A 13088-nucleotide genomic window follows, 5' to 3' on the forward strand; every position below is an offset into this window, starting at 1 on the left:
ATAACAGGGGCCTTTGAGAAGCAGCAGGTTGCCATCAACAGAAAGCAAAGAGCGGAACAATACTGGGCCTTTGTGCCAGTGTGTGAGCCCTGTGTGAAGGAATCAGAAAGGTGAGAAAGGGCAAGGCAGGCAGAGTCTTCAAACAAGCTGGAAGGGGCGACATTCCACTGTGGTTCTTCGTCTTCAGGAGGGATGAAGAATAATAACCTGTGAAATCCATTCTGCCTTGTGTATTAATATGTAGAAAAGATGCTAGGAGGGCTTCTTAACTGGACAGTTAACAAACGGAATGTGCAATAAATAGGTTAGCTGAGCAAAAATGTGTTGCTCAATTTTTAAGTGTTGTTATTGTTTTTTGTCACCCTGGTTTACAGTGGTACACCACTTTATCTAGTGAATACTTTATTTTTACAGCAACCTAGCTCATACCTACTGCCTCTATTATACATCTGAAATCAAATTTCAAAAAACAAGTGGAAAAGGAAAGTATTTCCAAGTGTGTGTGTTTGTGATCTAAGGCAAATATCAGGCTCAGAGAAGGGCCCGCTGTCATTTTTTGGACAGACACTCCTGTTTTCCAAAGGACTTTTCCAAAATTAGGACATGGTCTTTCAGCAGGACTCATCTGGTGGAAATGGACTGGGGAAGGTGAGGCCCCAAGAGGGGCTGGTCTGATGAAAGACACCACCTGGAAACCTTCACCTAGCATCCCATATTATTTTGGAGATAAAGAGTCATGCACTCAAAAGTTGGCACCTTTGCCAAGTGATTAGGCAACTGAAGTTCTCATAAACTCAAAGTGGTCATATTTAAGAAATATAAAGTACTGTACATCTCAACCATTACAACATTATAGCACAACATATTTTTTTCTTGCGGCTTCCAAAGGTTAACTGAATAGAGGGAGTCAAATTTTTCATTATTATTCCCTCTTTCTTCAATGAAGTCACACTCCACACTTACTCTAACCCTAACCAGTTCTTGTGGCTTCTTTTTTTTTTACAGGGCTGTGAAACACAATGGAAAACGCACAATCACTCCAGCTGTCTCTCATTACTGGCTCTGAACTAAATTATTTATATGCCTGCTTACTGGAACTATGGAGAGATAGAGAGGAAAGGGGGCTGGATTCGGTTTACTCCTGCAGATTTGCGTAAGCATCTTCTTAATGGGAGGCTGACAAGAGATGATGAACCTGAACAAAAATATCAGATACGAGACTCTCCCCTACAGTTCATTCAAGTGCTCCTACTTGAGTAAGTGTGCGTGAGGGAGAGAGAGAGAGGGAGAGAGAGAATCAAAGCAAGCGAGTAAGATTCACTTAAATCAGTATGTAAATACTCCACAATTCAATTTATACACTGCTTTTAATTAAAGTGGGTAATACTAGGGTGACCTTCATTTAACAAGCCAGAGATATAAACGGACAGAATGGCTGCCTCCTTCTTGACAGCACTGTTAAGATAAAGGCCTCACCATGGGGGAGAGCAGACCTGTAATTAGACACACTCAGGATTCCCGTTGCTATGTAAACATCCCAACCGCTCTGCCTAGCAGCACACTGCCTCTGTGCTCTGCGCTGCTCCAGCTCCACTCATGAATCACAGGGCAACATCTGGTTTAGCATGCTGGAAGGGACTTTGTTGGTTTGGCACACTGTACGTGTGTGGAGTGTGTCGATTTGGACCAGACGACCCACGCCTGCGCCGGCCTCTCTCCTCCCCCTGGCTCTCCCACCTCTCAGATTACAGTGGTTGCACAATGCATTTTGGCAGTCCCCCTCTCGCTGGCCCTAAGAGCACATTTTGGATATAGAGACGAACCTTTTGCTAAACTGTGGGGGGAAAAAAACATCACAACCACTTTTGGCATCATAGGGACTCTTGTCTGCCAAGAGTACACAAAAATGCAGACAGAGAAAAACTTGTTTACTTTACTCTAAAGACATTCATTTAAAAGTCCTTAAGTCAAACATATGGACTGTGAATACAGGCACCATAGAATTCCTTTTTCCAGTTATTGTTGTGTTTCACAATCCCGCTGTAAGACTATGTGGTTCTACAATGAATAGCTGAAGACAGATTCGCTCTAATTGCTTCATCATTCATCAAGCTGCCCCATACGTAAAGTCAGGAAAGGCTATAAGAGGAGGCGAAAGTACTTCTGCACTCAATAATACTGGTGTGTTTTTCAGCAAGCCATGCCCGGCGTTGTGCCTCCAGGATAACCAGCATCCTGCCGGAGCTGTTCCTGGCAAGTGCCTCAAATTAATATCTGGCATGGCTCCTACAAGACTCTATTTCACTGCAAAACCCCAAAGTCAGCCCAAAGGTCCACGATATATCCTTCATTAAATAACTATTTTGGCAAGTTGAGGAGACATAACCACAAAATGGTAGTAAGGATATGGAGGGAAAAAAAAGTTATAAACACCAAAAAGCAGAGTGAAGCAGCAGAGCAGAGATGTGAAATATGGACGTCAAGGTGCTCTCAGTCTGACTTTTAGGAGTTATGGGAGGCCCAGATCCTGGGTTGCATTACGCTGAGAGAAGACTCATTGCAGACTAATCTAAACATTACGTAAGAGCTCTCCTGACAAGTTTAGAGGGCAGATGTGACTGTTTACACAGATGCTGCGAGATGATAGAAATAGACAGAAAAAGAGAGAGAGAGGTGGTTGTGACAGTTAGAAAATAAGTTAATTTGGACAAGTGTAGGTGGAAGAATGTCTTGTAGCCTTGAAATTTGCATCAAAATGTGGTGATTGGTCTGCATTTTACCTGCTCAAAAATTAACAGTTTGGATAACTCAAGAGCATCTGAAGATTTGTCCATAAATCACTGGCTGCCAGTGCACTTTGGAGGAAAGGGCATTTGGTTGTCTAACTGTAAATATCTGTCCCTTGTGACACAGTACAACAATGCCTCGTGCCGTATGAGGAAGAATTTAGAGGAAAACTTTATACGTGACTTCATTGTGTTAGAGATCCTGGCATTGTGGGAGAAATTATGTTTGCTCTACCCACAGCACATACTGACTACACTGCTATTGTTTGAGTAAAAGGCAGCTCTCTGGAGTGTGGTTCAAACCTCCAGAGAATGGAGAATAACTTTTGAAATAATAACCTATGGCGGCAATCAGACTGAAAGCATGAAAAACACGAACCACACTTTTTTTGCTGCGCTAGTTATGCAGCACGCCTCCTACTGGGTAATCATTCCTGGGCTACCACAGAAAAACAATACTGGATGTTGCAGATTGGAGCTGGAGTGAGTTCAAATCCAAAGTCGTATGCTGTAAAACCAGTCTCTGTAAACAAAATATATAACAATGTGAAAAATAGAAGAGGAATGTACAATAGATTCTCAGTGCGGGTCCTGCTAGATTCTAGCCAACTTGACATATTTGTCATCAAAGTGTCAGGCTTAGGTCAGTAAATTTAACATTATAGTGAAGTTAGCAAGCAGCAAAAACCACTGTTGGATTTTGAAGAAAATGTGGATGTTACAGCAGTGACAGTTCCAGTGATTACATCTAGTGGCCAACACCAAACCTTCAGACTCCACTCACTTCTAGTCACTACAGATATGACCACAACACAACTTCTCACAAGAAACACAAAATCTATCTTCTTTCTGCAATTAAGAAAAAAATCCTATATTATTCAAGCACAAAGCCAGAGTGGTTGCCATGGTGCCACCTTGTTTTTACACCATTGGCAGTTTAATTACCACATGAAACATAGCAGAAATTGTATATGACCATGACCATGACAATGACAAACATAACATTGGTGAGACTGTGGATCAAAGTAAGAATCTCAGACATATATTATTTTTAGTCGTGCTAGCAGCAGGGCTGTCTGTCAGTCATTCACTCCAAAACTTTGGTCAGGACTGAAATATCTCGACATCTATTGCAGGGATTAGCAAGAAACTTGGCACCGACATTACTGGTCCCCAGAGGATGAGTCCTATTGACTTTGGTGATCCCACGACTTTTCCGCGCTACAATGAAACTGACATTTTTGGTTTTGAGTGAAGTGCGCCAAAAACTATTGGATAGAGTTTGGTGGATGGTCTGGAAGAAAAATCCTGAGGACTTAACCCCCCTGTTGGTCTCTTAACCTCTCATACTGACAAACATTTTCAAGATGACATTTCCAAGCAATTTCATAGTTGAAAGTAAAATTTGTCAGGAAATCTGGTACCAACATTCCTGTCTGCCTTAGCATTGGCTCTAGTAACATTTTTGATTCCCTGACTTTTCCTCTAGTCCTCTATTCTTGTCAGCTTCAATTGTACTTCAGTGTTTAGTGCTAATTAGCAAATGTTAGCATGCTCACATGCTTAAGAGTTAGGGTTAGGATTAGGGATAACCTAACCCTAACCTAAGATAGACATATGAAATGTGAAGCTTATAAAGCATAAAAAAATGTCACGCAAAAACATTTAAACTATTTAAAGTGATTTTAGTGAAGCTTAGGTAGCTTACCAGCAAACGGATGATCATCTCCAGTCTTAAATCTTGGCACGGTTACACCAGCAAGTCACAATGACACAATGGGAGCAATCTAAAGACCACGGAGGTTGACTGTGACAGAGTAAGTGGTAAAGTGTCGCAGATATATGTCTCAGCACTCTAGGAAACGGTTGCTCGCACTGGCAAAAATTACTGGACTATGCAACATGCACATTCTTCGAAGTGAGAGGTGCAGCATTTTATTTCACATCAGAGAGATAAGGTTTGTAGGGTGAGCCGAGGCAGTATGTGACATCGTTCAGAGCCTTTTGTGAGCCTTTTGTGAATTGATATGATACACTGATAGCACACAGACATTTCCTGCATTCACCTCTGTAGCTGTTTACTTGGTTATCCTCCCTCTGCCTCTTTAGTTTGCCAGTTTAACGGCTGTAAATTACTGACTGTTTGGCGGTATCTGAGTCTCATTCCAATCAATCTGACAGAGACATGCAGGCCTACTGAGTCTTTGTGTTCTGAGGTCGTACTTGTCAGCACTTTATTAAAGGTAAATCCCCCTTACTCCAACTCTGACAAGCACTGTCTAGAAAGGCATGCTGGGAGAAAGAGTGGAAAATCCCAAAGTATGGGCAGAGCACTGCAAGCCTTCGTGCATAGTCATCTGAATGGGTGCAACTTTGGCTCAAAACAATGACCATTTCAAACAACAGTCACTTATATCTGATAACTGCATTATTTTTAGAAACAGATAAGCAGTGAGAGAAACTTACCTGCAGATGCTAGGCAACATATTGCAAGAAGTAACATGGGAATGGGGGATCTTCTAGCCATTTTGTTTTTATCCTGAAGCTTCCAGTGTGAGGAAGGTAGGTGAACAGGCCTCTCTCCTGCTTTCCTCAAGGACTTCCCTCTCTATGAAGCAGCCTACGGGAAGTCAGCTTCAAGCTCCAGCTGCAAAGTGAACAAAAGTACAGAAAGTCAACCAGAAGAAGTATGTTGCATTTGAGCATGGACAAACAGCAGGGAATTGGGCTCTGCTTAATATACGCTGTGTGTATGATGAGATGAGACAAGAGAAGGAGCAGTTTGGAGACCAGGGGATTAATCCAGGAGGGTTAATTGGGGGTCATTTATGCTTCAAAGAACCGTGGCGCACACACCTTTCCCATCCCAACTGTCGGTCAGAGTGTGTGAGGAGTGTGGCTGACTGACTTGCTGGGTGTGAAACACTGTGGAACATGCCACAGGTTATTAACACACTTTAAATAAGAGTGTCAGGAAACACTGGATGCTCCAGTGGGGTCTTGAGTAAGCAGCTTAGTACTACCAAGCTAATCAGCATGACCTCGCCTGAAGCTTTAATTTTGGTAATCTAACCACACTGACCGTAATGACAGCAAAAAAAATGTGTACTATTATACACTAAGGATGTCCCACATTTTTACACACATACAGAAGTTATCCTCACCAACAAAAAATAATAGGGAAGGCAACTTTATTTACACAGCACCATTCAGACACAATTCAAAGTGCTTTACAGAGGCATAGGGATACATGAAAAATAAAACATATAGATGACATCAAACTTGCATTCAAAAACAATAAAAACACGTTTGAATAAAAAAAATATTTAAACAAGACTAATAAGAAGATGTTAAGATTTGATAAAGTATATATATAAATATATATATATATATCTCCACTGTGTTTATTTTTACTTGTGTTTGATCAAATTGTAATTGCCCGAAAGCAAAAACTGAAGTTTTATTTAGTTTTCTGTAGTGATAGCACCATCTATATACTTCAGGGGACGTGAATTTTTGACTGCAAATGACAATGTCCGTAGTGTAATTTGGCTGGAGCAATATCTGTGTGGGGCGACCACTGTTTCTGATATCACAGGCACTAAACCAGATGAGGACTAGTGCTGTTAGCCATTGCTACATCCCATTTGTGATTCAAGGATACAGGCCCGTTGCTGTTAGCTGAGCTTTGTAAGTCTGGTTGTTAACATCACCACATCTGCACCCAAGAAGGAGAGACAGCTAATGCTAGCTAGACCCCTTCCGTCCTCATATGAACACTGAGTGACGACTGACATGGCACGAACCTGCGTGCTGCATGTTGGAAAGATTTCTTAAATGTCTAACCACTGTTGTGTGTCATTTAGAAAAAAGCAAAGAAAACATCTAGTTACGTTCGTGGGCTATATATGGCTATCACATGCTCCAGTTTGTGGTGCACCATGGAAGTTGTCAGCGTGTCTCCTAGCAACACCACCCCACAGATGTCAGTCACCTGCTGCCATGGGAAAAACCCACCCAGAGGCTGTTTCCACACACAATAGATGCACTAGCATTACGGTTTATATTTCCTTACACGAAAAGTGACAAGCATTCAAATTTTATCGTGACTTTAATTGTAACGAAATGTGTTATCTGTCTTGCTGTATCTTGTCCTGATCAAAATGAATTGTTCTGAATTGTTTTCCTTTTCATTTTTTAGGATTTGGCAGCAATAAATCAAAGAAATCCAGGTATCACAGCACAACCGATACTGGACTTTTTAGGCCAATACAAAATATCTGCGAGTACTCATTATTCTACAAACCCACATAACATCAACAAATATTTTTGGGATCTCTCAAATTTGCTGTTTAAATAACAATAATAACACAATATGTACTGAGCAAGATATTTGCAGATGAAAAATAAACTTGTAAGTGGCCCAGGGAGGCCATGAGAACCCAGGCTGCCAAGTCGATGCCAAAATTCTGCTGGTCCTAGTTTTTCTAAAGTACCACAGGTAGTCTTGAAAGGTGAATCCTCTGGGACTGACAAGGGCGGTATAGCAACCCTACATTAAACTCGAAAAGAAGAAGAAGTCGGCAAATTAAACAATAACAACAACATGTGGAATGACAGCACCAAGTGCAGGTGCAGCAATAGGTCCGCCCGCAAAAAAAAAAACAAAAAAACACACAGTCTGGTGTGTGGAGATATTTTTTATTTGACACAGATCATCAGGGACAATTAATAGATGACTAGAAGCCAGTGTCCAAACGGTACCACAGGAGGAAACGCCTCAAACTTTTCTAAGCCGCTCAAAGACAAACATCCAGATCTGTGCACAGCACTGGCGAAGAGTGAGTTCCAGTTGTTAACTTTATATTAACGACATGTCGTCAACATGTTCGTGTCCTGAAATGTTCCCCTTATCGTTTGTGAATTGTGACAGCTGCCATCTGTTGTGGCAACACTCCACACACAACGTTCACAAAGGCTAACGTTAGCTTGCTTAGGCTAACATAGCGACGGCTCATAATGCGAGCTGGGTGCTCGCGTTAGCAGGCTACAGTCATCACCATTCAGTCTGTCAAAATATAACACAGACTTTTCAAATGCATATTTTCACACCACAGGTCTGTTATCTTGTTAGTGAATTTAAACTACTGCTTGCACACTGACTGTATGGAGGTGTGTGCATGTGTGTGCGCACATGCGTCCACGAGTGTTAGCAAACTGTTTGTGCAGCATTCCCTGTTGTTTTCTGTTTCCAACTGCTGTCAAAAATTATAAAATCATAGGATTTCATTGGTGTTGGTACCGACTGCCAAATTCCTGGTGTCATGAAATGCCACCAGAGTCCCCTGCTGTATGAAGAAAGGGAAGCTGTTTCTCTCTGTTACCTCAAATATATCATTGGCATTTCAGTACTGACATTTCTCAGTCAAATTCACACCAGTATACATCTGTAATAAGCTAATATCAGTGTATATATTCACCCACCAACGTATCATTCTAGCTCTGATAACAATCGTGTTGACGTTCGCCATTTATGTACTATTCTATACAAAGGTAATATTTTTGATTGGAAGAGTGGGTCATTCATTTTTATTGTAACCATTAGAAATGTATCATGAATCTATCTCATGCCCGTAGGTAAAGTGATTAAAGCAGCCATTAACGTAAAATAAGCAATGTATTCATTTAGTTTTCTTGGTTGCCTCAGTTCAGAAAGCTTTATGACATAGAGGAAAGAGATCAGATAGAAAGATTTCATTACAATTGCATCAAAGCAGTGAGTTGTGAGGATCAGACAGGGGAGGTTGGGGATTTTCACAACTTTAGAGCAGCAAAGCAAAATTGGGAAACATTCAATAATTATTCTGACAAGCAATAAAAGAAATTGTAAAATTTGGGGCCCGTAGATTCCAAAATAATGCGAGAGCTTCACCTTTCGAATCATCAAGGCCTGTGTTTTTCAACGGGTGATTCAAGTTTTAAAAGTTAATTACTAAAAGATTAAATTGGCCCCAATTTATTCAGGACAATCACTTGAAACTGTGTTTTTGCCTCCAATTGTAGATGGCTATCAGGCACATTCTGCAGCCACAACCAAAACATTTTGTAGAAAGATGTGGTTCACAGACAAAGTTATGCAAACTGCTTCTCTGAGTGACATCTGATACTTTAAGACAACAAAAGCTGTAACTGTAACTAATGTCAGAGGCATGTGTCAGAGGTGCTGTCACAGGAATAGCATATGTTCACAGTTTAAAGGCTGCCAGTGTGACTAGTAAAGAAACACGTGGAAGAAACAGATGTGCACCTATCTGACTCATGCAGAGAGTGTATGGGAAGTGATGCACAAAGCACCAAGGTGCATCGCTCTGCAGTGCAAGCAGCTTGCACAGGACAAAAGGGCCTTTCACTGAGTGGCAGCTGCTGGGGCTGGGAAGTCATTTTGGAAGATCATGACAAATGTTACACTTTCAGCAAGTGAAGGAGAGCCAGTGCCCTTTGTTTGATTTATGCCCCACTTCGACATTCATCTCCTCACTGACTAATCGTAAGTAAACTGTGCTGCAATACCTGGATCAAAGCAAAAGAAGGAGACTTTCAGGGCTGAAACAAAACAGCATCTAACTCTTCTGATGCATATCAGGCAGAAACAATGTTCAGATTAAGGCAGTAGATTAAAGGAGCAGATGGACAGACATACTTATTTTATTCAAAGATTTACCCAGAGGCTTTTCAAACTTGTTTTGGGTTGAGTGTAAAGGTTTTACACAAAAAAGCCCTGTGCCAGGGTCCTGGTTTTGTTGCAGCAACAACTCAAATCACCTCATGTGACTTCTCTTCAACCCTGACCGTCTAAGCCCAGCAACTATTCACCCAAAGAAGATCTGGAAAGTACATCAGAGCATGTAGACCCCCAGACTGAACGCGCTGCACATTACTGAAACCAAGCTACATACTTGTGGTCACTTCAATGTTACAGGCTTGGCTTGTATTTGTGTCATCACGCGTGCATATAGTGCAGTTGTTAAATCTGCAGGGCATATACTATGTTTCCATAATCACAAAGCCATCAGTGAAGAGAGCAGCAACCCAAAAGGCAGAGGCTGTGTCTGTGTTACAAACAGCATCATGTGGTAAGATGTAAAGATTAATCTGACACCAGTTTGCTTCAGTCATCTAGATGTTCCCATGGTCAGATGAGCTGAGCCCCACTCAGTGTTAATGTGCACCAACTCAGTCTGGCAAAACACCAAACTTCTCACCCCTTCCATCACATAGTGCGGCTCTGAATGACTGATTGCAAGTGTTTCTCACAGCCATATTTCTCACAGAGCTAGAAACCATGACCACAAACAAGTCACTACACAGCAACACCTTCAGGCTGAAAACATCCTGGTCTGAGTTCAGGCCCTGACACTTGTGCATCGTGTGCACATTTGCAATCTTATTTTCCTGCACACATACAGTATATTTGGGATTAACTATAAAACAAATAGTAAAACCAGTTTGTAGTAGTGGCAGTGCTGCGTTTTTGTGACTTACTCCTTAAATTAAAGATAATTACTTCATGATTATGTGAGTAATCAAGTTAGTTATTTGAAAGAAACTTAATCTGCAACTATTATGATAACTGATTAATCTTTTTGGTCATGTTTTAGGCAAAAATGACCAATTTTCAGTGGTTGTACTTTTTCAAAAGTGGGGATTTGCTGCTTTTCTCTGTGTTGTATCAGTGTTAATTGAACATCTTTGGATTGTGGACTGCTGCTGCAACTTTAAGTTGTCACCTTGGGCTCTGAGAAACTGTGATAGACATTTTTTCATCGTTTTTAGGCATTTCATAGACTAAAGAATTAACGGATTAATCAAGAGATGATTTACAGATTAGTCACTAGTAAAACTAGGTAAGCTGCAGCCCTTTTGAATGTCTCCTTGGTAATAAATGAAGCCTTTATCTATCTATCTATCTATCTATCTATCTATCTGTCTATCTGTCTCAGTTGATGTCAAATGTTTCATCATAGACATCTATGGGAAGGTTATTTAGATTTAATGACACTTTCAATCAGTGTGTGGGGAAATGCCATGAATACTAAAATGTGCAGGTTAAATGTAAGATAAAGGGCCAAGATAATAAATCCAGACCAATAATCTGTCTGACAGTTGTGCTTTTTCTGCTGTTTCCACTGTTACCAACCTCATCCTGTCACAGCACCACTCACATACAAAATACCCAGCAACCCACCAGTGAATTACAGACGGCTCCTAATGTCATGTGCAAATAAATGAGCCCCTGAGTTTCTATATGAAATACAGCATTCATGCCTCCGCTGTCAGTCACGTCTCATCCCACAGGAGCGTCTGAGCTGCCAGCCCCTGAGAGCGCACACACGGCTTCATGCTGCTGGAGGAGTCGCCTCTGTGAGCTGCAAACACTCTCCGGTTACCTGCGTTTCATGTTTAGCTCCACTGTTTTTGATTTAAATAAAAAAAAAAAAAAAAAAAAAAACATGGCCCCAACAGGAGCAGCCGTTAGCTAACAGCCTGTAGCTTCACGGAGAGGAAGGACAGCTGCACGTCAACGGGCTCAGCGGACAGATGTTCAGCTGGATTTATGGGCGGTCAACTAAACACTAGCTAGCTGGAAAAGACTGTTTTTACTCTGTTCGCCAGAAGGACGGTCCTTTGACGAGCAGTGCTCTCCTAGAAACAAGATCACTGGTGACTGTTTACAGCGTTAGCGCCTGGAAACGAGCGGACGTACCGTGCAGAGTCTCCAGAAAGTGCGAGTGGACTCGGTGGAAGTCTGCAGGCGCTCCGGTGGATGCGGATATCACAGCAGTGCTTCTCTCGGCTGCACACTCACACCATCCCGTTGTTTTGGAGGAGAGAGAGAGAGAGAAAAAAAAAAAAGAAACAGCTGTGGACGAATTGGCGTGACAGTTTACCAAAGTGTGGATAAACAGCCCCTCTCTTTCTCTCAAAGTTTGAAACAGTTCACTACTATCGCCCCTTTTACTAAGAGCTTCGTGCAGGGGCGGGGCTTGCGGGGAGGAGGCTGAGCCGTGCGAGAGATGGGGCCGCTGCAGAGCCTCCCAAAGCGGGGTGCAGCAGGCCCTTCTGCAGGGGCAGGAGGGCCCCCGCTCTCTTGTTCCCTCTCATACTCACTTTAGTTCAAATGTTAGAATTCATGACTGTGAGCCCATGTGCCAGCGCTCAGTCCTCTTATACAGGTGTGCCACTCTGTTGAGTGCAGTATTGTGTAGAGTTGCTACAAGTCAGGCTTGTCACATGAGGGCCTACTGAGTGATCTCTATCTATATGGGGGCCCAGGACGCCAGATTGTTGATATGTCTGGCTAAATTAGAGTCTTGTTACTAATCACTGCACAGTTCAATGCTTCACTGAGCACTGACAATGTGATGGGGAGGATTCAAACATTTCTTATAGTCTAACAAGATAAACCGTTATTAACCTGTTTCTAAACATGGGTGGAAAATTTCAGGTGTTTTTATTTGACTCGATGACCATGCTCCTTTAAGCTTATTGAACTTTTTACTCTTATTTAAGTAAAAACTGCTGTTACCAGATACTTCAGATTCACTCAAACCAATTACTTTTAAACACTTACACTTACAGTATAAGTATAACAATACACAAGTATAAAGTACAGTATTTAAACTATATATGCAGTTATAAAGATATTCAAGTTTGCATCAACCAAATAGAACAATTAGCTGCACACATTAATGAACAATAGCTTATAACCTATTAGGTTTATGTATGTATATGCATAAAGAGTACTGCCACTATGCTTAAATTTGGAATGCAAAACTTTTACATACAATGTAAATGCAAGTATTATTATTGCTGTTGTTGTTGTTGTTGTTGTTGTTGTTGTTATATTTTAGTAAATTATCTGAATACTTTCACCACTGAACTGACTGTGCTATGTGTGAAAAGGGGGAAATCTGTGCCTTGTCTAAGGACAATTAATGTTAAAACACTGACTGCTACAATTGTGTGTTTGTGTGTTTGTTTATGGAATAATAAGTCACTTTTCCTTATCTGATTGTTCTTTTTTGTGATATTGGGATAACTTATCCCAAAATGCAGTGGTCAGAAGCAGGGACCGCCAAACCATCACAGGAACTACAGAGACATGTTAGAGTCATATTACGGGACAGTTCTAATTCTTCTGAGCCACCTGATACCTGAATGAATGCCTTTGCAATATGAGAGGAAGAATATGAGTGGTATTTTACCACTGCAAGGAACAACAAGACACTAATGTAATGTTTG

The 13088-nt window shown here is 41.4% G+C and overlaps 1 protein-coding gene across 1 annotated transcript in view; it reads right to left on the reverse strand.

The window, feature by feature from the left end:
* tgfbr3 (transforming growth factor, beta receptor III) overlaps positions 1-11775 on the reverse strand; it is a 69118-nt gene extending 57343 nt beyond the window's left edge. Inside the window, exons 1-2 of the mRNA XM_071487236.1 lie at positions 11551-11775; positions 5253-5433 (exon numbers count right to left, since the gene is read on the reverse strand). Coding sequence (XP_071343337.1) covers positions 5253-5313 — 61 coding nt within the window. The 5' untranslated portion in view covers positions 5314-5433; positions 11551-11775. The remainder of the gene's footprint in view (positions 1-5252; positions 5434-11550) is intronic.
* Between the last annotated feature and the right edge of the window lie 1313 nt (positions 11776-13088).

This window comes from Trachinotus anak, unplaced genomic scaffold (assembly GCF_046630095.1).
Source record: "Trachinotus anak isolate AG129_WGS33_773 ecotype Australia unplaced genomic scaffold, CSIRO_AGI_Tana_v1 ptg000010l, whole genome shotgun sequence".
Classification (NCBI taxonomy): Eukaryota; Metazoa; Chordata; class Actinopteri; order Carangiformes; family Carangidae; genus Trachinotus; species Trachinotus anak.